The 24762-nt window shown below is 37.2% G+C and overlaps 1 protein-coding gene across 8 annotated transcripts in view; it reads left to right on the plus strand.

Moving 5' to 3' along the window:
• OSBPL6 (oxysterol binding protein like 6) overlaps nucleotides 1–24762 on the plus strand; it is a 96521-nt gene that overhangs the window by 22189 nt on the left and 49570 nt on the right. For all 8 annotated transcript variants that reach the window (XM_072932293.1, XM_030277559.4, XM_032749403.3 and 5 more), the window contains one exon: nucleotides 19498–19735. In XM_072932293.1, the coding sequence (XP_072788394.1) occupies nucleotides 19634–19735 (102 nt within the window). In that variant the 5' untranslated portion in view covers nucleotides 19498–19633. The remainder of the gene's footprint in view (nucleotides 1–19497; nucleotides 19736–24762) is intronic.

A 24762-nucleotide genomic window follows, 5' to 3' on the forward strand; every position in this document is an offset into this window, starting at 1 on the left:
TTAACAGTCTTCAGGAGGGAGGATAATGGAAGTGTGGTTCCTGAGTCCTGGCCTCCTTCCAGGGGCTTTCAGGCAAAGCAGAGTGACAGTAGTCACGGTGGCTTTTGTGTTGGGGAAGCTTTTACTGATTGCATGGGTCACATCAGCACCTTTTCTGGGATGGTAGACCACTAACTGGTGTAAGTGAAAAGTGAGATTTGGTTGCTGTCAGTTTGCTTTTAATATGTGACTCAGTGGGCTCTGACCACTCCCAAGTTTTGAATTACTACTCTTGTATTTGACATGAATGTGCCAGATATGACAGGTAGGAAATTACTAAGATTCCTTTTAGAAATGAAATTATGCATCATGGGTTTCTGCTGATAATGGAAACATGCTAAACCAAAAAAAGATGGGAACTTTTAAAGAACATCCCACATTCCTCTAATTTCTGCCTCTTATTTCTCTTTTCTTTCCAAGCATAATAAAAATATTATAAGGGCTTTTTTCTTTTTTTTTTCTTGGCATGATATTGTATTATTTTTTCCAAATGCTAGCTAAGAGCTGTTTGGATATTTGCAGATCCACAAGCTACTACCCTTATTATATTGAAAAAACAGCTCAAAGAGAGCTACTTTAACTTTCTTACATGATTAAAATATCATTAAATAGATACAGCCCTGTAGGGACAATACTGCATAATGTAGGTGTTGTTTCTGTCCTGGTTTTTAGTTGTAGAATGTCACTTTGGTTTTACGTCTTAATAACCTTCCCATTCTTAGTAACCCACAGAGAGAAATGTAATTGCATGCAATTTTTGTTTCTCTTGGAGCAGTAGTTAATATATTGGGGTGTGGGTTTGGTGGTGGCTTTTTCTTGTAGGGGAACTGTGAGTTAATTGCTCAATTGCAGTGAACTGTATGAAGAGGACGGGTATGGACCTGATGACAAATTCCTCTGTTCTTCACTTTCTCATATGCTGCTTTGAGCTCCCCACTTTCACTAAATCTGTACTACTGGAAGTGGCCACTGTACTTTTTCATTTCCAAGCAAACAAAAGGAGATTAGTCTCCTGGATGGTCAGTGACAGGCATTTCACTTACTGCTTCTCTTGTCGGGGTGTTCCAGCAGGTCCATATGATGGCTAAATAGAGATGGTGCTGTGCAATGTACATAGCAGTTAGATCAAGGAGAACTGAACTGACAGTTGTAGACTACCTAGGAAATTCTATTTATACCTTCTTCATGGTAAAGAATAATAGATTTGTTTCCAAATTTGTGATTACTGTTTGTTATCGTGTATTGCATCCAGGACAGCATAAGGAATTGGAGCTTTTTCTACAGTTCTTTTTGTCTTTCATTATTTTCAGCTTCAAAATTGTAGCGAGAGAGATATCCACATAACTGATCCTATATTGGAGCTTCTTTGTTTGGCAGACTTTCACAAGACATTAGTTGAGGTGACATTTTCCTTTTGATTTGTAAATAAACATCTTATCCCAATGTTGTGTAACAAAAAGTAGCAGTATTTTAGCTGATGATGTGAACCTAGAACATCCAGTGTCAGCAGGTTGGTTTTTGCCCTTTTATTTTATGCAGTAAAATTATAATTAGAGCTTTTAAAGGCAACAGTAGTAACTTGTGCCTCTCTGGAACAGATAATATATTTATATTTGGAAGATTTTCAAGAAAGTGGTACCTCAAGTCTTTGGCTCAATTCCATTTGATTGAATGTACTGTTATTGGAATTTTTCGTCATAATTTAGGTGATGAGTCATTTCTGATTAGACAAAGAGCAAAGAATCAATCTATAAAGAAACCCAAGATTTGAAATGAGAATGACAGTCACAACAGAATAAAATAAGGAAATGTTGGAAACCTGGCTATCAAATTCCGTAGCATCTCGATTTAGTATGCTTTTATTTGTCTAGTGAATGAGGCAATAAAGAAAACCCTTGAAAATCTATCTCCAATTAATGAAAGCTACTATCAGTATGGTAATAGAATAAATGCTTTAATGAACCATTCTTAAACTAGTTCTTCTTGTATAACCAACAGTAGTTCACTTAATGCAGTAAAATATATGATAGGCTTTTTTTCTGCTAGATTCTTTTGAACTGTTAACTTTCAGTTTACTTCCCTTGGGATAGTGAGGTGATGGTTACCACACAAATATATAGAGGTGGTAGCAGAAGAAGAAGGTAACAGAAATGGAGTGACAGCCCTTTTGCTCTGATGCATAGACCGTACAAATGTGAAGCCTTTATGGTTTCTTTGATGTAAAAGTCACTGAAAAAGGCCTTCTTACTTGTTCTTTATCCTGGTGTGAGGATTTACAGAGCAGCTCATCAACATCAGTGCCATTGTCCTTTTTGTGCAAGGTAGAGTTACAATCTACATTCCCTGTTATTGGCCTTGCCATCATTCACAAGCCATTTGAAAATCAGTGATTTTTTTCTTTGAAAAGTGACTTACTGAAACACCAGCTCCAGTTTGGTGAAGCCCTCAGAGCAACTGGAGATGGAAGAGGAGAAATTAAGATATGTGTGATGGAAAAATGTATGTAATTTCCTAAAGGACTTGAGAAAACATGCAAATACTTTAATCAAGTGAAACAATATTAGACTTATACATATATACCAGGTACTTGCTTTCGCTTAATGTTTTAAGGTCAAGGGAGGTAGCTGAATATTTGCTATATACACAGAAAAATGAAAACTGGGAATATTTTACTTGATGTTTCTTTCACTTGTGCTTTCTTATGCATCTTCCCCATTTCAATGACAGGCTGGGTTAGTAATTTTATTTGTCTGAATCAAATTTCAAAGAAAATGTGTAAATAGTTTATAATGCATCCCTTCTCTTACTATCTTCTGTATTATATAGTGCTGCAATTGTGAATATTGCAGTCTTAATCTTACATTGAAGGTGCTGGATAATCCTTTTACTGGATTTTTGTCTCCCAGCTGAAGCCATCATTACTTCATCTTAGAAGGACCCCCAAAAAAACAAAAAACAAACAAACAAAACCATCTAGGAGCTTTTATTTCTATTTGTTGCTGCTTTATGATTTTGCTGTTTCCTCCTCAATGTAGGAAGGAGATGACTGTGTTAGAAGTAGCATCTCAAGAACATGGTCTATCCTGTCAGCACTTCATCATTCAGTTTTGCTATGCTAAAACTAAAGGGGGACTCAACACAATGTTGATCCTGTGGGTATCTCTGGCTTTGATTATAAATTGCCTTTCCTCAAGCGTTTACCATCCTTGATAGTGCTGGATTCAGATTTCTGTATAAGTTGGAAAGCTGTCTCTCCCAAAATGTTCATGACCACTGAAAACTTAGCTCAGATTCCTTTCTCTACAGCAGTTCATTACTATGCAAATGCTCTTGCATAGTTGCTGTAGCTCTCCATCTTCTTGCTATGCCATTTCTTTGTACTTTTAAGTTCTCTTTGTCTAATGGGTGTGATTAAAGAAGCTGATAGCATTAGCAGGTAAAATGAATATTGTTGTGATCTCTGTGACATCCTTAGCCTTTGATTTTTTTTTTTGGCATGTGGATTAATACAGTGTATGGCAAATATTATGGTGTTGGCACTTGGCTATCATGGCTCCTAGGGGTAACCACTGCAGACTGAAATAGCTTGTTTAAGCAAAAAGCATCAACATTAACTTTGTTAATTAATATAAACGTTCTTTAGTTTTATAGGGCTTCTGTTTTGGATTCATTATGACAAGTTAGAAATCATCATTATAAATAATGAAAGAGGATTTTTATTTAAACCTCTTCAAGAAAATATGGTCTGGAAAAGGAGGGTTATCTTCTTTATAAATATGGGCTTGGGAGTTAGCTCCTGCTGTGCTGTTCTCTGGAGGCAGAACTTGACTTAACACCTTGTGCCACAAACAGCATTTTAAACAGGGCAGCATTTTATTGTGAGAAGAAGCAAGTTTTTTGCAGATCACATTGACAAACACAATCTGTTAATGGTTTGCTTGTGTAAAGAACAACACTTAAAAAGCAGGCAAAAATCGTTCTAAAAAAACCTAAATAGGCCACAGCAGAGTCATATCCAGCTATAATTTACCAAACATTGGCAAAATCTTTTTCACTCCACCATTGCCATGTGGAGAACTCTGTTGTATATTCTGTTTTTACATCTCTGTGCTGCAGCAGGCAGACTTTATTTATAAACAGTCAATTAGCTCTATCATCTCTAATTTATGGAATATATTATGTCAGAGAAATACCCATGTGAAATTTGATACCATTATTCTAGAAAACACTCAGATACAAAGGATCTACATACAGTTAATATTCCATAAGTCTTCTCCCTGCTTCTTCAAAGTGAAACTTTAAATTTGTAGATACGTTTTGATGTGAAAGGTTCCTACAATGGCCTTCCCAGTCAAGGATAAATAATCTCAGACGTTTGGAGTTATTGATCAGTGTTATTTTTGGAATGTACTAGCTGCACAGATTTTTAATCTCTAATTGGTCATAATTAAGAGATATTTCTTCCATTGAGGCCTGTGATATATATTAATGGAACTATTGAATTATTTGTAATAGCTGCTGTAGCACAACACACACAGCTGTGTTGGTTTAGTTGTTGTATGTGTAGCTTTTCAGTGCAAACTAAATAGGTAGCGGAGAGTAAATGGAACCACTGTACCAGGCAGGATTTCAGAAAGCAAGGGATGAATGTGGGGTGCAATGTTCTGCATTATCAGCTGTGAAACCTTAGGTGAAGACTGAGGCAGAGGTACCACAGGAAAAGTGAGATGTGTGCAAAGCAGACCCTCTGTGAACTTGCTAGTGGGATTTTATTGCAGCAGTGGAAGCACAAATACCAGTGACTTATGTCATTTTGAAACCAGGTTTGTGTGAGTACTGGATAAACAGGGTGACATTCTTTTAATGACATATTTTCAGCAGTTGCTGTACAATAATAGAAAATTATGTGTTTCTGTTTGGTTTGTTTATTTGGGTTTTTTTTTTTCCCATTTATCTATTAACACAAGCTCAAAATGCTTCACATTATTTCTAGGAAACCACTGCCTTACATGGTCCCATTAATACGTTCAGATTGTAAAAGCTTCTGATGGCAAACTTGAGAACTGTTACAATTGTATTTTATTACTTTTTTTGTTTTTTTAAAGCTGGGAGTTTTTAAAGCTGGGAGTGCTTGGCACTTATGCAGCCATGTCTCTGGATGTTGTTGTACAAACTATCCTGTGGGTACGACACTACAAACATTTCATCTCGATGGTTTGAGGCATTGGTGCATGCTAATTCAATGATTTTTCTTTGGTGCTTTATCCACTACTTAAGAATTTGATACTTCTGAAATAGTTTTCACTGTATCTTTTCATTACAAGCCCATCACAAAAGAAGCAACCATCCTTCTCTTGAGCAGGCTACTCCAAATGTCAGGAATTACTAAGGAAGGTTAAAATACTGCAAAGTCATACTGACTTCATTGCATCTGCAGTTGCAGTTTGTTTGCAGTTGTTCACTGTTCTAAGTGCAGAGGTCCAATTTATAGCTATTTGCTTACTAAATTTAGATTGGACAAAATTAGAATTTATCATTACTTGTCTGTTCAGGAGGCAAATATTTTATAACCTCATTATAACATGATTATTACCTGATACCATGCAGAAGACAGAGGTGCAGCATGGCCATCTGATGCAGGGATACCATAAGGAAGTGAGGATGTGAGAGTCCCTGCTGACATCTGTTTCTGGTACTTAATCCTTCCATCCCTCTGGGATTTGGAGGCCCTTTGAGTGCAGTGAACTCTGAGTCTCTGCTTTCCTAGGAGGAAAACAACTGTGCTTTGGTTAAATTTAATTGAGTTAAAAGTACATAGGGATCATTTTGCTATTATGATTTCTATTTCAGGTATGATAAAATGATAATTAACAAATTGATAGAAAATTGTTTTACAGGCTATATGTAGCAGAAGAACATCTGGGAATTTACACACAGAGGTGAAACAATCCCAACACGTCTGCCATATCTGGGACTGACAGTGTCATCCAGAACATGAGGAGAGGGGAGAGTCCCCTCTGTTCAGGGCAGTGTGGTTGTTTGAAGAAACCACTTTCACTGAAATGCTCATTTTCTTGTGTGGTCTTCTGGATGAAGACCACCTCTTCAGAGAAGAGTGGTCAGACAAGCAACTGAAGACAAGTAAATAAACTCATATTTAATTTCAACTTTTGGCTTTAGAAAAATATTCCAAGACTTATGAAGTATTTTAGTGCTTTCTTGCCTTTTTTCCTTTTCTGTAAGAAGTGTGTGTATAAAAATTGCATGATGAAAAATAAGCCATAATCCATGTTCCAACAGTCACAATTTCTATAATTTATAATATATAATTATAACTAACTATCCACTGCTATTACCATTTTGTTGATTAAGAGATGATAGTGCTTCCATTGCAACAGTCCAAAAAAAGCATACTTTGAATAACTGCAGTACCAGAAGGCAAAAACAGTTTCAGTTTTTTTTCTTTTTCACCTTCCCTTCTCCAAATTTGTTCCTACAGAGTTCATCTTTCCATGAGCTGGAAAGGCAACATATTTAGGTCACCTGCATTGTAATTTAGTCACTCTTGGTCAATCTCATGTTAGCTCATCTGCTCAAAAGAATACATTTTCTGAGTCAGTAAAAACCCTATGGAGTTCATTGATTTATTTTGTGATTTTTTAGACCACCCCATTCATATGAACATCAGCTGCCTTCTAAAACAGGAAGCACAGAACAGTGGAACAGTCAAGACTTTCTGTTATGTCATTGATGTTCACAAGCATCAGAGGACAAGATGTTATTTTAGATGACCTGAGGTTTTTGGTTATTTTTAATTCAGACAGACTTTAAATCTAAATTCATCCCTGACTGACCTCACTTTTAACTGGATGTATTAGAGAAAGAAACCTTACATTTTCTGTATGAATTAAGCAAAGTTGCTGTTCACTGGTACCTGTGATTCACCCTGTCCCTCTGACAGGAGGAGATGGTCAGACCTGCGTGTGAGCCCTCTCAGCAGTCCTGGTTAACATCCTGTTTTCTGCACTGGAGCAGCAATTCTGTTGACTGCTAGGTTTTGCATCCCTCTCTTGCCGTGCCCTGGGTGCAGCTGAGTCACTGCCTTTGGCCAGATGCTGGATTTGCCTCTTGGCTGTTCCTTTCAGTTGTAGCGTTTGCAGTGACGTTAATGCACATCAGCCAGCAAAGCGCTGGGTGGTGCTTTCACCGCTGAACCTCACTTTTGGCTGCTCATATTTGATTAGCAGCTGACTAACTCTGGGCTTACTCAGTCTTATTCTTGGCTGCTGTTGTACATGTTGTGGTTTGTTGTGTGTCTAGCAGAGGAAAACTAACTTCATGTCTTGCAAGTGATGCTAATCCAGCAGGTCATGCAATAATGATCATCAATCACCTACTGAAGTGTTAAAAGGCAAGTTGTGTTTAGACAGGTGGAACAGGGCTTTCAGCTGGGCATTACTAACCCTGGTGCTTTCTATAAGCCACCAACATGTATGTGCCCTGTCCCACATCCTGGGGAAATGTAAGTAGAGAAATGCTCAAAGAGAGTAACAGTGTTTGATATTAGGAGGGAAGGATGGTTGTTTGCCAGTTGGCATGTTTGCTAATTTATGGATGTGTAACTGTTAATTGTGGCCAAAGATTTTTGTACTTTTTGTCCAATATCCTGTTGAAGCACACCATGTGTGCAATCGTGTCCAAGATGATTAATCATCATGTTGATGTCTAGATTGTATAAGCAAGGACTGCTCTGGGAATTAGGGAAGGTACCATTGGGCTCAAGCAAACTTTCACTCCTGCTCTTAATTTGCTAAATACAAGCCTTTCTGCATGCACATCTGACTATAAAATGTTTGTCAATTCTTCAGTTATGCCAATTCTTCTCTAAACTTCATCAAGCTTCTTAAAAAGCTTTTAGAAACCTGAGAAAACATAAGTTAGGTGACTGAAGTGTTGCAAAAACATTGTATTTGTGCACTAGCAAATTTTGCATTTGTAGAGAGCTCTTCTGTGTAGTAGGCAAAAGTTTGACAAAGACTCTTGACTAAGACTTGAGTTTAGACATATTTAAAGGAGAAATACCTTGCACATTCTTAATAATGCAGGAAAGTTAATTTTTGCAAGAATTTTTTGGATTTATGGTCTGTTTACAGCACCGAAAGCTTTTGCATTGGAATGATTTGCTATGTTATATGGTTTATTTCAAACAGGAGCTAAGCTGGAAAATTCCTTTGGTCTTTTTTATGTTATATGATTCCAATATTCTATTCTGGTTTTATAATCTGTGTATGTACAAAAAGTCAATAGATATTAGCAGTCATTTTCTGGCTTTAATATGTTTGGGAAATCAATGACTGATGAAAACCATGCAGCTTTTGAATGATGAGAATATTCTAGAACTACTCAGATATTTCCTTCTGTGCCAGGTGCCTTAGGGCATTGCTGTCCTCATATTAGATCATGCTTTGTGCACAGGCAAAGGCAATTCAGTGTGGTGTAAATTCAGCTGAAATTATTAGCAGTGTTAGAAGTAGAGAGCTTCTTCTATGAAAAATAAATGTTACTTTTGAGTACACTGCGGTTTTGGTCAGTGAAGCTGAATGTTGATTCATTAGTATTCCAAAGGTAGGAAGAATTAAGCATATCTAGCAATTAATGTGTGCTGGATTTAGTATGAGGACAGGAAATCTTATGTGTTCCCTCATGGAAGAGAGTCAAAGGATAACCAACTGGGCATTAGCAGAAAAGGGATTTTTTTTTTGGGTTTTTTTTGGGGTTTTTTTTGTGGGTTTTTTTTTTTTTTTTGGGTTTTTTTTGTTGTCGGGTTTTTTTTTTGGTCACTAATTCACTCTGTCAGGAAACTACTTTTGAGCAGCTGCCTGTTGTTATTTTCAGTTTAATTTCAGTCAACGTCTTAAACTTTGCAGGAACTTCAAAAGTGATTATTCCATCTCAGGCTCTTTTCAATCATGTCTGTGATTCCTAATGTATTTTTCAAGTGCTCAAGACTTTTTTTTTTTTTTTGCCATGAGCAATAATTGTCTATTCTTCTTTTCTGACTTTCTAATGAAAAGATCTCTGAGTGAGGTGCAGCTAAATTTGTATAGTAATGAGATAAAACGAATTACTTTATTATGTGCTCCTGGTCTTCCATGGAAAGTTAGGTTTTAAACATGTGTGTCAGTAAGAAACACAAATATTAATAGTGATCAGAATCTTATCTTTCTCTACACTTGAAGAACATTTAACATTATTCCATACAAAAGATCAGACTTAATAAATGCTTAGTGACAGATGAAGATAAAATTGGAAAACCTTAAGTGGAAAAATAATTGGGCTGTACCAAAGGTAGAACTAAGAAAAAATAATAATTCCTTTTATTGTATCTCTTTTTCTGTGTTGCTTTGGTTTTTTTCTTGGTTGGTTGGTTTCAGTTGCAGAAGAAGAGAGGCTGCATTACAGTCTAACCTGAACTCTTGCCATGGAATGGGTCATTAGGCCACCCAGAACTAATTTCTTCTTCCAAATCACCAGTGGTGACTGAGCTTTGAATGCATTAAAAAAAACCCCAGACCTTGAAAATTCTGGTCTGAATCTGAAAATGTCTTCTCATACCTTTACACAAATACCCATTGTAATCCACAGTGTATTTTATCAGTATTAATTATCTTCGCTATTATAAATCTGTGCTTTCTTTCCAACTGGCATATACTTATCTCCCATTTTCCCTGCTTAGATTTACCTTTGAGAGGAATTCCTAACAATAAACTCCTTCCCCCCATATAGTGGGCCATAGATTGTCATCCAGTGACACTTCAATCTTCTATTTGACAAACTAAATAGATTGACCTCTATAAATCTTTTATTAGCAGTGATGTTTTTCAATCTTGTGGTCATGCTTATGGTTCTCTCTTGAACCCATTTGTGAATGTCTTTGAAATGCTGACAGCAGAACTGGATGCAGTGATTTAGTAGCAGTCACAGAGGCAATGCAGCCTCCCTATTGCTTCTCAATATTTCCCAGATTACCTGTAAGCCATTAACTATATTATCCTGTGCAGCTGTGATCTCCTTATTATTTGTCAAGCTAATTACTTCTAGGAATAGAACTGCATTCTCATTTTTGATCCTGGATGTGACCTTCCCTGTTGCACCCCAAAAACCTTGGTTGATGAAGCTCTGACTAATCTGCTGGTTTTGTGTCTCTCTGTTTTCTCCATGATCTGATCAAAATTCATCAATTCTAGCCTTTTATTTGTTCCCATAAAAACATTGCATTTATATTGAGACAGATCTGATTTTCTTACATCTTTCCTACAAACATTTGTTGATAATGTTCAAAATCAGCAAAATATGAAGCTCTTAATTTGCTGTGAATCAAAATTTTACTCGGTAGTTTTGAAACATAGAGCTAAAATGTAATGTTTTTGTGGTAGTGGAAATAAAACATGCAGAGAAGCAAGAGATAACTTAATAAACAAAGGGCAGTAAAATGCAACCAGACAACATGAATTTCAAGGGTCACAAGAAACTTTCAGCCTCCTATGCTCTCAAAGATTAATACAATTTTTGTGAAAATATGTTATAGGTCTTTTGGAAGGGAAATTAGTTTCTTTGCTTCTCTCAGTTGAGATTTTATTAAAAAGCTGCTAAAGTGTCTTGAGGGTTCTAATCTATTTTTCTTTTGTTCAAATTTCTGAGTGAAAAAAAAGAAAAAAAGTAAAATAAGGAAAAAAAGGGTTTCTGATTTTTAGTTTTTAAGAGCTTGTTGAAAATTGTGAGGGTTTTTCCAATGGAAAAAACAAAAGCAGGATGCATGAAAATTCTTTAAAGCACTTCCTGAATTTTGATTAAAATTTTTGGCTTTTTTTTTTCTTTGAGAAATTCTCTGAGAAATACTGGATGGAAAGGGAATATTCCCCATCAATATTTTCAGTGTAAAAAAAGGGATATTATAGCATATACTGCATTCTTTTTCTTTGGTTTTTTATTTTTTCATATGTCCTAGATTTAGGTTAGGATCATCCTAGAAAGGATGATAACATCCATCAGTTAGTTTTTCCTGTTTAATGTTTAAATGGCATAGATTGCACGTTTGTGTTTATATGTTTGTGAATATGTGTAGCACTGAACCCTCTGCTCTCAGCAGTCTGTTCCAAATGCCTGTGCTAGAGGCTGATAATGCTGACTCTGTACTATGCAAAACATTTCCGTGCCGTACAGATCAACAGTCCTCCATTGCTGTAACAGCCTGAGGAACATGGAACAACAAAGATTTCCTCGTGAAAATCCTGGGATGACATCAGCTGCTGAGGCACTCCTCAGAGGCTGCAAATGTGTTGAGGGTTTATTTTGAAATTAAAATCATCTAATACTGCCATTAATTTGAAATCATCTAAACTGGAGGTTTGGACATACTGGGACTCCACTAATTGCTATGAATGCTTCAGGGCCTCTGGAAGAGCAGGAAACCCTGCTTAACCATCTAGGCAAGCAGAAAATAGAAAAGACAGATGTTGTGCCGTCCTCTTCTTGTCTGAATCTGATTATCTGTTTTTTGACCTCATCCATCTATTTGATGAAATGTCACACTTGTGTGAGATACAGAGATACATGCCCATGCAAGTGATTTTCTTAATATTGTTATAGCCTTTATATTATTGAGACATGCTTGGACTAGCCACTCAGGGAATAACTCAGAGTTAAAGAAATTATACCAAGTGTTGGGGCACTCAACATTCTGTTAAGGATGACATGAAATAAGAGTATCTCAATGTTTGTTGGTACAGCAGTCTCCTGTGCAATATGCTTTGTATGATGTAGGATTACATACAGAAGTAGACCTTAAAAGCTAAAAACCGACAAGATTTTCTCACCTGCACACTGCCCCCCTCAAAAAAGCAAACAAACCAAAACACATTAAAACCACAACATCAAAAACACCTCTTAACCTGAGCACCAAAACAAAGCCTAAGGACTTTTTAAAAGCACTACATTTAATACACTTGGTTGGTCTTTTGGGAGACACCATGTAATTTATTTTAATTTCTTTGATAATTCTTCCAACAAATGCTTGTCATGGGAGGTTGTGAAATGTAGAGCTGCAAAACATGACATCTATGAAAAAATTTCTTTATTCCATTACTTTCACTGCATTACTGAATAACAATCGGTCAAGGAGAAGTGCTATCCTAATTAAGAATAGTGATACTTTAGACTTTGCTCTTATTGACATAAACATTGTGTCTTAGCCAATTAACTATTTAGTCTTGAAAGAGTTTGCGGGAAACTGCATGTGTAAAATAGGTAAGTGCTGTTCTTGTCTGTCATCATGCTAAATAAGACATAAAAACCCCTGGGTTTTTTTTTCAGTTGAGTTTAGTGGTTGCATTGCTACTGTGTACGACTAGTCATATATTTAGCTAAATTAGCAGAGTAATCAATGAGGTGAAGGAGATGAGTGCCCACATCTAACCACACAGCAAGCCTTGTAAGCAAGCTCGAGACAGCAGAGCTCTGCTGAAGCCCAGCAGTGAGGTGACTGTAGGAGAAAGGCTGAGTGTGTGCCTTGATCAGCCTGCAGCAGAGACACTGCTGATCAGCACCGTGATCTCAGGCAGATCATCAGCACTGCTGCTGACTCTTTGGTCACCATAATTTGCCTTTTCCATCATTACATTTGGAAAACATGTGGAAGGTCATAGAATGAAAACACAATACGACCAAGTTCACCACTAAACCATGTCACCAAGTACTGCAGCTACATGTCTTTCAAATGCCTTCAGGGATGGTGACTCTGCTGCTTCTCTGGACAGCCTCAATGTCCTTCTTTTAGTGAGGGACCCAGAACTGCACACAGGATTTGAGGTGTGGCCTTACCAGTGCTGCGTACAGGGGCAGTCACTGCCCTGGTCCTGCTGTCCTGGTCCAGGCCAGGATGCCCCTGCCCTTCTTGGCCACCTGGGCACACCCTGCCTTATGTTCAGCTGGCTGTTGACCGGCACCCCCAGGTCCTTTTCCACGGGGCCTTGCAGATGCTTATTTCCAAGCCTGTAGCATTGCATGGGGTTAAAGGTTTTTAGACATGATCTAAAAACATGATCTATTTTCCAACCTAAATGATTCTGTGATCATGGAGATTGCAAACTGTGCTAAGTGCAGCAGTTTGGTCTGTGTCGGAGCGCCTTTCCAGGGTAGCGCTGCATTGCGACTCATTTCCTAGCTAACAGGCAGGATCTAGAGCCTCTTGAATAAGGGAGACAATGATTTATGGCAGTATTTAGGCACTGTATGCATTGCTGTATACAATATCAGACTGAGATTTTGCATATGGCAATGTTGTGATGAATGCCTGAGAATAGACATGTACATTTGTTATCCAAACCTTCAGTAGGCAGTTCATAAGAATACTTGAAAAGAGCAATGGTAATACAGTTATTTGAATTCTAATATCTTCTACCTTAAAAATAATTTAGTACTGTCTAGATTTCCCATTTTTCCTGTAGCACCTAATTTATTCCAACTTATAAATATTGGACCTCAAAATAAATAATGAGTGGTTCCCTTAGATCAAGTGTTGTTTTGCTGTCTTTTAATCAGTGATTTAAAATTCACTGCTCAGAGGTCTGCAAACAAAACTTAAAATGAATTTATGAAAACCTTTTCTTAAAAAGTTAATACTTTGCTAAAGTAATCTGGCTGATTCTGAAATAGTGTCTGTAAAGGGATTGGTTCTTTTGTCTGTTAAAAAAGAAAAACAACAAACTGCTTATTTCTTACAAGTGGTCTATTAAATCATCAAATCATTGCTACCGCATTGAGAATTTTGTTTCCATTATATTTTTGTGTTAGCAACATTCATGTACTGTAACAAAAGCTGGTTATGATTTTCCTGCATGGAAGGTCAGCAGTGAAGAGGGAAAGAGGCAGTTGCATATTGCTCATTATATGAGAACAAAGGTTGGCCTTCAGTGAGTGCTCGAATGTTGAATGACTGTGTTACACAGCACCCCAGAAAACCTCTTCCTTCCCGAGTGAAAAGCAGCCCATGATCAGTTTGAATGTTTTCCTTGAATTAATGTCAGTGACTGTTGCATACTTTTATTTCATTTATGTCTAAGGGCTGATCTCTGTGCTCTAAATTGTCTTCTCAAATTACTCCAATACCACAAGAGATATTAAACAATGAAGTATTCTGGGCACTCCTGCAGAAAAGACTCAGAGTGAGAAGCAACATAACATTAATCACAGAAGTCTGTTACTTGAGTCCAGACTTCATTTTGAGTTACTGATTGAAAACTTTAATTTATCCTTTAAATGACATGCATTTATTCATAACTCTGGATTTATACAATATACGTATCTGTACTTTTTCATCATTTCTGCTAATAGCTTTTTTGCAAACCTGCAGTTGATGCAGTTGCCCAGGCTTGGTGGAACACTTTTAGATTATTGGACAGGACAGAGATTTCCTATTCAGTGTCAGTGGACTTGCCATACAGCAATGGCTTATTAAAGCATTATAGCCAAATATTCCTACCTTTAATTTGCTTATATTCAATTCCACATGCTGCTTTTCTGCTCGGTGTCGCCCAATTATTTTTTGCAGCTTATACAGCTTGTGTTTCCGAGTCTTTGCCCAGTTTACTCCCTCACGCAGTGTCTCATGCCACTCAAAAAAATTTTTTTTCTCCCCAGTAAAAATAACCTTTCTCCATTTCATTACTCCCCCCCTACCTTTTGATTTTTAAATTTTAGCAAGTAGCCAAAAAAATTAATCAATTTTAAAATGAAATTTCAAATAATGACAATCTGTGTAACCTCAAATGCAATGTACTTTGTTCATTGAAGAAAATGAGGAGTAATGAATTTTTAAACAGATATTCAGTGTCTCCTTCAGTATTTTGACACTACTGAGCAGTTCAATATACAAAATTTCAAGAAATACTTTTAAAAGATGTACATCAAGCATTGTAACCCAAGACAAAAGGTGATGAGAAATCACTAAGTAGGTCTTAGCTCTTCTTTTTCTTTCAAGCTATTTAGTAGTATTAATATAAAAATAATCACACTCTACAGCTAAGTAGTGGATTGGTCATTTATTTTAGTGCATTTGAAATAATTTTGTTTCATATGATAGACAGCAGGACTTCTGGGAAAGCAAAATTTCTCTAGTGTAAAAATTAGTGGTTTCTGAGATGAAAAATGAAGTGTCATTTTCCTTTGTTTATTTAGACAGGAAAAGACAGTAACCCTTTGAAGACAGAAAAGAAATGAATAATGAAGGGGTTTTTTTATCTGTTTAGTGTTTGATTTAGGACACCAGAGGGTGTGGAGGGTAATTCTCAAACCACACCACTAATGAACTGAGAATAAATGAGATAAAAATAACTATATAGGAAAAAAATATTCAAATCTTAGTTGAAGTAGAGAAAGGATGAAGAATGGGGAATCTGTAGCTTTTTGCCCCCCAGGCCCGGACAAGTTTTAACAATTGAGATCCAGCACAAAAACTTTGAGAAAACCATATCTTGACTTCAATTCTAGCTTAAGAAATAAATATAGTAGGGATAAAGTACAAGAAAGTGGTGGAATAGCTGTTAGTTATAGAAGAGATATTAAATTCCAGATATTTAGGAAACTATAAATGATTCCTTAACTGTACAATAAAAAACCTTTAGTATATTAAATAATTACTTTTTGTCATTCCTATGTGGTAATTTGTCATTCCTTTATGAATAAAATTAGGTATAGGTGTTTGTCTCCTCTGGAGTATGTTAAAATCATGGCACAGTGTATTTTTCCTTATGCATCAGAGTTAAAAGGTCTCGCTGCATGTTTTGCTCATGAGACTTGCTCTCTCCATGACTTTGGGCATATTATTTTTCTCTATACATCACCTTACATAAAAAAACAAGTAAAGAACTTAAAAAACAATGTACTGCAGAACCAGTAGATAATTATGCTTTAGATTCAAAATAGTTGAGATGCCAACAAAAAGAGTTGAGGACAAAACTCCCAGCCGGGCCATTGAAACTTCTGAATGGCCAAAATATCTCTGCAGTGTCTGCTTTTTGCATGTCTCGTGTGCTAGAAGTAATGAATGAATCCCCTGCCTTGGAACTCTTGGCAAAGCAACTTTCAAGCAGGTCAATGCCCTGTCCCATTTTCTGGGCTGAATCCACTCATGGTCCTGAACTGACAGGTGGTTCTGAGCAGCTCGTGGGTGATTTAATTGGTGTTTGCAAAATGCAGCCTACAAGTTGCTATTACTTGGATATACAGCAATTAATAACCAACAGCAGTGCTGTTACCCTTGCCTATGTTGTGATTTTTTTTCAGATTGATTTCCGATGAAATTGATTGAAGTACTTCCATGTAGAGGATATATTTGCTGTGAAGTAAAGGGATAATAAAATTTGCCTTATACTTGTCAGGAAACAGTATCAGAACAAATGCATGATTACCAGGAGGTCATCCCCACTCATCCAAAACCCATCAGCATAGTTTTTGGATGTGTTTTTAGATTTTCTGTTACTCTCTAGAAACATACTACCATGGTATATAACTTGATTCTGCTCTCATTGGAATCAATAGCAAAATTGCCAGTGACTGATGGAAAAAGCCTGTTAAAAATGTTTCAAAAGCATCATTTTCATTTTGGTAAGTTCAATTTGTTGGCCAAAAATTAGATTTCTAATTGTACGCTTCAATCATAGTTACAGAGAGACTGTCTTCTCTTTATGTCAATTCCACTGGATTTATTCCTTCTAACATGCTCTAAAAAAGATCTATTGCTCAAATTTAAGCAAAAATTGGAAGATAGAACCTTAGCAATATAGAAAGAATCCAAATTCAGTGTTCAAGAACAAGAAGAAAGAGATCTCTTCTAACTCTTACTAATTTGCATAATTTTTTTTGCTCCTCTTAGAAGTCATGTTTTCCCAAATATTCCAGTTGTCTTTTTTTTTGACTTTTAACCCTGAATTGCACTGTTAATTAATCAGAAATTTCTATGTATAAGTAATAGTGGTTTAGTATTGAAGCTATTTTTGCTGTGAAATAGGGCAAGAAGAAATGTTTGCTTTTCTTTGTGAAGGGGGTGGTTTAGTATTTTTTGTGTTTTTTGTTTTGTTGTGGTCACAAGTCAGTGTGGTTTGAACAAGTTGCTGGTTAGGTTCAGCTCTTAGTGCTTGGAGAGCACAACAAAACCATTGTGGAGCTTGGCTCAGGTGTAAGCCACTACTTTTATTTAATACCTTTCAAAAGAAAAAGTCCATACTTGACAGAATCCCAAACTTGGCAGCTATTTACAGAAGAGATTTTCTTGTGTACTCCTTGTTAGCATTGTGGTTGCTTTTACAACAGCATCTACTGCTTCCAAGTGCCTTCAGAACACACTTGAAGTGCCAGACCATTGTCCTCTGTGCTATTACTAAATATAAATTTTTCCACTTGAGTCAACTTGAGTGAAGATCAGATGTTTTAAAAAGGGCTTGATTTTTATTTGCCCGAAGGCTACTCTGCTAAAAAAAATTCAGTGACCTCATAGCTGAAAGTGACTACAGATTTCCTGTTAAATAACTCAAATGTTCTGCATAGCTCTGTGAACTAGGATTGTATTTTTGTTCTGATTTTTGTAATTTCATTTTTTATTTAAATGAAATAGACCTTGAGATATCCCTGTTGGTACACCTCGTTGACTAAAATTTCCCTGATGCATTTGTAAGATATGAAAATGCTGTTAAAACTAGACCAGCAGTCCCCTGGTATGTTAGGATAAAAGGAAAAGCCTTTCTTTGGGTTCGTCTTCATTAGGTTTTCTCTCTGAAGTTCTGAAACAAATGTGCTGTGCAGCTTGTTTCTTTCTTCCTGCAACCTCTAGTCTTGTAGCTGGCTTTGGCAGCTCCAGCATAACCAATCTTGTTAGGCTTCTTCTAGCAGGAACTTGTCATCCTGAAAAGAATACAGAATTTGCCAAGATGTTCAGAGAATGTGGGCAGCTTTTGCTGTTGGAACAGCCATGTCCTCCCACTCACTGGGATGCTGTGTGGCCTCTGTGGGTAATATGTGGGTTTGTAATTCTATGGGTGTCTCCTTAATGGAGATTGAAGCTCATTCATAAGATATGGATGATACTCATACTGCAAAAGTACTTGTAACTAATAAACTGAAGTCATTCCACTCGCCCTTAGTACAGCAAGCAGAAAAGGTTTTGAATAATCACAGATCTTGGCTCCAGCAGGTGCATTTTTCTTAGGGTGCAGTATTCAGAAGTTGGTGGCATTATGTAAATAATTATTTAGCTGCCTGTGTGTGAGTATCTGGGTTCAGGATGATATTCTTCCATGGTTAGCTGTCATGTCTGGAGAAGCTAGAGTTTTGTCTTCAATATGGAATAATTTCTTCTTGAGTGTGCATTCATGTCTGAGAGTTAATGTATGTTTGTCCTGATCTGATTTAACATGATGCAGGACAGCACCTTTCTCCACACCATCTGCAGCTAGCTGTGCTGTGCTGACCCTTGGTGTGCTGTCAGCACAGTGGCTGTGGAAGGGCACTATTTCAAAATTAGGAGGGCAGTGGAGAAGATATGTCATCTGCCTGAAGCTAACATCTCATTCAGGGAACAATTTTATCCAAGGTTAATGGAAGATCAGACTCTATATCAGTCAGCTGAAGCAGGATCACGGTGCTCTGTTAAACATGGAGAAGTGTGGCTCCATTCCTGAACTGTCATGGTGTACTTGCAGCATTTTGATAGGGTTTGACAGGTAGTGTTTGACTGTTTATTGACACAAATATCCTCTGAGCTGCTCTAAGTATTGTTTTTCTGTTTCTAGGTGGAAATTAAAGGTTTGGGTGGAGGGTAGTGAGAGAAATTCCCTGCTACTTGTAAAGCAGCAGCATACCTAGCAGTGGCTGAGTAAAGAGAAAAGGGAAGGCACCCTGCACGGGGGTGGGGGAGCCCTGGCCAGCAGCCCCCAGCCAGGCACTCCCCCTGCCTCAGTGAAGCCTTTGATACTGCAGGTGAGGGCACCACCTTTGAGAGAGGCACCTGCTTTTTAAAATACTTGCAGAGTTCTTGATCTAACTGCAGGATTTTTACAACGTACTGTTTATAATGGGGTGTACAGTGGTATTTGTGCTATAGGGAAGGGAATGCCTGAGGAGTTACTTGATAATGTCATCGTGTTATCAAGGGTTTTTAAACTTTGCCTGAGAGCTGCTGTAAATTACTTAAGCCTTTCCTTAGGGTTTTAAAAAATAATACCACTTCAATCTTCTGTGAGAATGCAGAACAATGCATTTGTATTTGTGCTGGGTAGCTGTTGGGAAGGGGAGTAAAAGACTGGGAGATGTGTTGGATTAAATAGTCAACAGATTTCTTTGCTGCAGAGCTACTTTGGAGTGAGGGTATGTTCATTCACTCTTTCTCCCACATTTTTCTTTATTAAGGTGGAGTTTAGCTGAGACTGACTTCCTCTTTGGCTGTCCATAAACTGTGAAACAGAAGGATGCAGAAGACTATCCCCTGCATTTTTGTCCATGAGTGATAAGAGCACAAGATCATTAATACAAGTTTTCTGCAAAGATGAGTTCAGAGGAGAAGAGTATATCTCCAGCTCACAAAACATCCACTCCATCACATAGAAGTGCCTCCTCCTCATCATCATCTCAGAGAGACAGGAGGCAGGTAAGGAAATACTCTGGTTGTTGGTACCATCTGGTGGGATGATAGATTTATTCCTGTAATGTGGCTGTTCTTGTTAGCTCTAGATTTGCTTGCTTACAGCATTGGATGATAGCACTAGAGCCAAAAATTGTTGATTTTTTGAATTTACTTTTTTCACTTCCTAAAGTGGCTTGAAAAAGATTTAGAAGCAACATGGTCACTATGTACAGCACTGGAACAGGAAGTATATAATCTCATGGACAAGTAGGAAACATGCTCTGGAGTCTCTTGGGAAGTGGTTTCTTTGGCAGCGTGAGCCCACAGTTGCTTAAAGTAGTTTTGTGTCATCTGTGAATATCTCTTTTTGTAAATCCAACAACAGAGATACATTATTGTTTTAGAAAGTGGTAATTCAATTTAAACACCATATTGTTCATCCTTTCTGTAAGCACCTAATGTTTTAAATATTTGTTTCACTACAAATTAACACTGGTTGTACTACCTCATAGAGTACTAGTCCAGTTATGTTAGACTTCCGTTTTTAAGAGACTCTTGTTTGTGTGGATGTAATTCTCCAGGATCTCTTTGAGATGAAGACTGTATTAATTCCCCTCAAGACAACTTGAGCTTTCCTGTGGGGCTTTTTTGAGGGCTGGGTGTACAGTGTGGCCATAATATCAGTGGGAGCACTTCAGAAAATATCAGAGCTCTCTACTAGATTTCAAAGAAGTTCTTACAAAGGTTGATACAGAAAAATTGGTTTAGAACAGAAACGTATTTTAAAACTGTGATCCATGAAAAAGAGGCAAATAATTTTAAAAAATCAAATAAAAATCATTGGCTTAGGAATATTTTCCCAGCTACTTGTACGGAAGCTCTGATACTATTTTCTTAGCTGCTGCTGAGGAAGTTTCTTCCCCTACCTCTTAAGAAAATTTTGAAACCCAAGAGTTTTTAATGAAAACTTTAATATTTACTGTTTTGAATGTAAATAGTCACACCACAAGATACTTTTTAAATGTTATATCAGGAGAAGAATTCTGATGTATGCTCAATAATGGGCAGGAAATGTGTATGGAATTTTTTAATAATTTCCATTGCTTAAGTAGGTCCAAAAAGTATTTTCTCACAGGTGATAAATATTTTCCCTTTTACAGTGTACAGGACTTTGGATAGCTGTAGTTAGTTAATTAAGTCTTGGTTATGATATAACCTTTTAATTTTTCATTAGCTCCATCTGCAGCAAGAATTTTGATATCATTTGTTTAAAGCATCTGTGTATTTTATCTCCTACATTTAAGCCTGAAGAAGGTAAATGCAAAACTTGCAGGAGCTGCTGGTCTCAGCTGAGAGCATATTCTCTGAATTTTCTTTGTAATTAATTTGACACAACCATGCAACCAGGAATAAAAAAAAAACAAAAACCAAAAACAAAGCAAAAACCTCCTGGGAATACATTTGACCGTAAATCTAATGGCTACCACATCTGTTACCCTAGCAACGGTACAGAGCAAGGTATACCTGTCATCAGAATGGAATGGGTGCTTAACTTTTAAGTCCATATTTGATCATGGAAACGTGAAGCATGATTTTAAAATAATGCTATAAAGGTTGATGGTGTGAAGCATCCAGAGTATCCCATAGAGGGTGATATGCTTAATGAGTACTTAGGCATGTAAATGTGGCCTGGAAGGGCTACTCCGAGGTGTTTGTTTTTTTGCCTCAGTTCTTTCAGTGTTAAAGGAGGAGAATGAATGGGTGAGCAATTTCTTCTGCAGAAAGAAATGGAGCTGCAGCATGCAATGCAGCATGAACTGCAGTACAAGTGCTGTACCCAGGGAAAGGAGCATGCACACTTCTTCTCTGCACGTAGACGCAGTAAAACATCCATTTCATCTCACCATCCACGTAGCAACTGTATTTTTAATTTTTTTTCCTTGCTTGTAGTATTATTTTTATATGTTTTGGTTTTCATTGGCTTTTGCTCAAACACAAAGATAGCTGGGGGTAGGGGATTTTGGTTCAGGGGCTGTTGGATTTTACTTTGAAAAGGCTTTAAAATTCTGTCTTGCTGCCTCCTTGGACTCTTCAGAGCAGCTAGTGGAAAGCACCCTAAATTGGTAATATGAATGAATATGAAAAGTGATGTGACTGGATGAAGTGCCAATGTAGCTTTTATTGCCATATGTGAGGATAACACTGGATATTTCTAGATGGTTAATGATTGAAACCTTCTCATCATATAATTCTTGTCAAAGTCATACCAGCAATTATGGAACAGTTTCCCAATAAATTATGGTACAGGAGGCTGAATGAGTGTGAACATGACCATGATAAATCATTTTAGGGAGAGTGGAAAATGTCGTGCTGTATATATTGCTGGCATTTTAATGTATCTTTTTTATTTTTACAATATACATCACATAAGAGAATTAGCAGTCAGCAAAAGCTTTGACATTGCCAATTTGCAGGCTCCATGACTAATAGATAAATTAATAGACTAATGAAGCCAACAATAACTAAAAAACTGGTTTAAGATTTTTCTTATTCATTTTCATTAAAGTGTGTTAAATTTGGATGATTAGACTGTAGAAGACCCAGAAAGAACCTGTTTTGTTTAACCCCTGAGCTGGACAGGATGGTAAGGCAGTTATGATACCCTTGATAAGGAATACTTCGGAAGGGAGAAGCAACAGTTTTTCCTACTGTGGAACTGTTGCAGAGCATGAAACCTGTCACTTACACTGTCAATAAGAGTCTTCGTACAAAAGGTAGCATAAAAAGTTAAATTCTGATAGACTTTTTTGTGGGCCATACTGACAAGGCAGGTTCTTGTGTTTCATCAGTTAGGAAACTCTGAAAACTCTGGCTACATACTGTTGCACAGCAATATGGAGGAAAACTAACAACTCTTAGAAGTACAGCTGAATATGATAAAGTCATATGTTGCTTATTTAATTTTATGGGCATAAGTTCTTTATGAATATTCTGTATTTTGTTTTTTTGACTAAGTATGCAGCTCATAAGGCAGACTGTAATACATTATATTCTCTGCAATGTGTGGGTTGTAATATTGTGCTGAGGAGAAAGAAGTAAATACATCATCAGGTTAATAATGTGGAGTTTGGCAAATTGGAGCCTGACCTCAGGCTACTAAACTGCCAGAGTAATACAGAAGGAAAGCAATAATATTGAAACTGTGAACAAAGGGGAGATTCTGACTTTTCTGACCATCACCTAAAGGCTAGCAATACATGATGTAAAAATGGATATAGCAATGTTTTCTATTTTAAGTGTGAGTTCTCTTCTAATGTCTTAATTTTCCTTTTGGTCTTTTATGGGGGAGATCAACATTCACTATTTATGTGTTTTTCTTTACCAGTTTGCTTTTTCAACAAATCCTTGGTTCTTTTCCTACACACCAATCTCAAAAGAAGAAAAGGTTTTAGTCTTATTGCATTTAGCCTTGTGTTGTCACTTCTCTACCTGGAGAGCTTTCATATTTCAAATGACTGTTGTCTTTTCACCATATATAAAGAGTGAAAGGTGAGGGCTTTGAAGGACGAGGAAAAAAGATTTGCCAGAGCAGAGATCAGCTTTTCAGGTTTTAATATGGCTTGTTGTTTGTTTTGGGTTGAGGTTTTTTTTTTCTTCTGCACAAGCAGTATTGACTAATAGAAGGGGTGTACACAAGGGATTCACAAAGGACTGAGCTGGGCTGAAAATGTTTACCTGGCCATGAAATTTAAAAGCAGAGCGTGATTCCAAGGCTCTGGTCTTGCCTAAAGGTCTGCACAGGAAAATGCCTACTTAGCTTTTTGCCACCACTGTATTTTAATTGTCCGAGTTGTCTCCTGAAAGTGGTATTTCCTAAGGTGGGTATCACCATTTTGGAGATGCTTAGACAGTGCTGCTCATACAAGATTGCAATGTGACATAACCTAATGTATTCCATGTGCAAGAGACATCTGAGCACATTTATGTACCTTTTATTTCCAAAAGTGGGTAGCAGCCTACATGCTTGCTCATGGCTGTCAGCCTGATGTGACATCTGGGAAAAATATTCTTGGTTGGTTATATGTTAATTCCACTTGTTCCTGTCTCTCTGTGACTCCAAAAAAAGCAAGGTAAGGATGGACAGTCTGGTAGGCATAGTTACAGACCTGAGAACATGCAGCCATACTCCTAGCTTTGCTCTGTAGCAAAGCATAGACTTTTAGAAGCCTTTTTATTTTGCAGTAGTTTGTGAGAATTATTTTAATAATAATTATTAAAATTATTACTGAGAGTTTCAAACTAAAGAGGCTACTAAATGCCAAGTACTGTTGTTACAGTGATATAATTCTCTTTTGCTCTCTTTCCTAATTAACTCTCTTTGCATAAAACTATTGAAGCAGGATTAGAGCAGGAAGTGTTGAGTACTTTAAAGGCAACAACTCACTGGAGCAAGCAAATGTTCTGAGGGAGCCAAAGAATGAAATGGCAAAATTGTTATCAAAAACATGCAATTATTCTTTAAATTTATTAGTTGTTGCTACTCTACAACATTTTGTTTTTCCTGTGTCTGTGATAGAGTGTGAAAATTTTCCTGATGTTTAGAAGGTAGTGGGTCTTACTTCAGTGTCTGATTAAATGTCTGAAGCAATGTAACCTTTCAAGCCGTATAATACTCATGTGAATGTTATCTTAGGTTCAATCCTATAGCACTTTTGAAAAATGAAATCATAAATTTCAGACCAGTAAGATTTTTAGAATTTAAGTGATAAGTTTGGTGAGTGAACATCTACACTAGACACAAGCAGAAGCTGGCTAAACTTACAAAGTGAAGCTCTCTGGACTACAGGTTTGTCTGGGATGGGATAGGAACCCCTGCAAGTGAGACTGGGAGGGAGTAGGTACAGGTTGATCCCAGGTGTGAGGCAGACCCCCAAGTAGTGGTGTTGATGGGTGCATTGAAAGTCCGAGACATTCTGCATACTGGGAAGCCTTGTGGGAAGGCTGCTGGCTTACCCTGGCAGCAGCTCGTGCCCAGGCTCCCAGTACACCTG

This window comes from Taeniopygia guttata, chromosome 7 (assembly GCF_048771995.1).
Source record: "Taeniopygia guttata chromosome 7, bTaeGut7.mat, whole genome shotgun sequence".
Lineage (NCBI taxonomy): Eukaryota > Metazoa > Chordata > Aves > Passeriformes > Estrildidae > Taeniopygia > Taeniopygia guttata.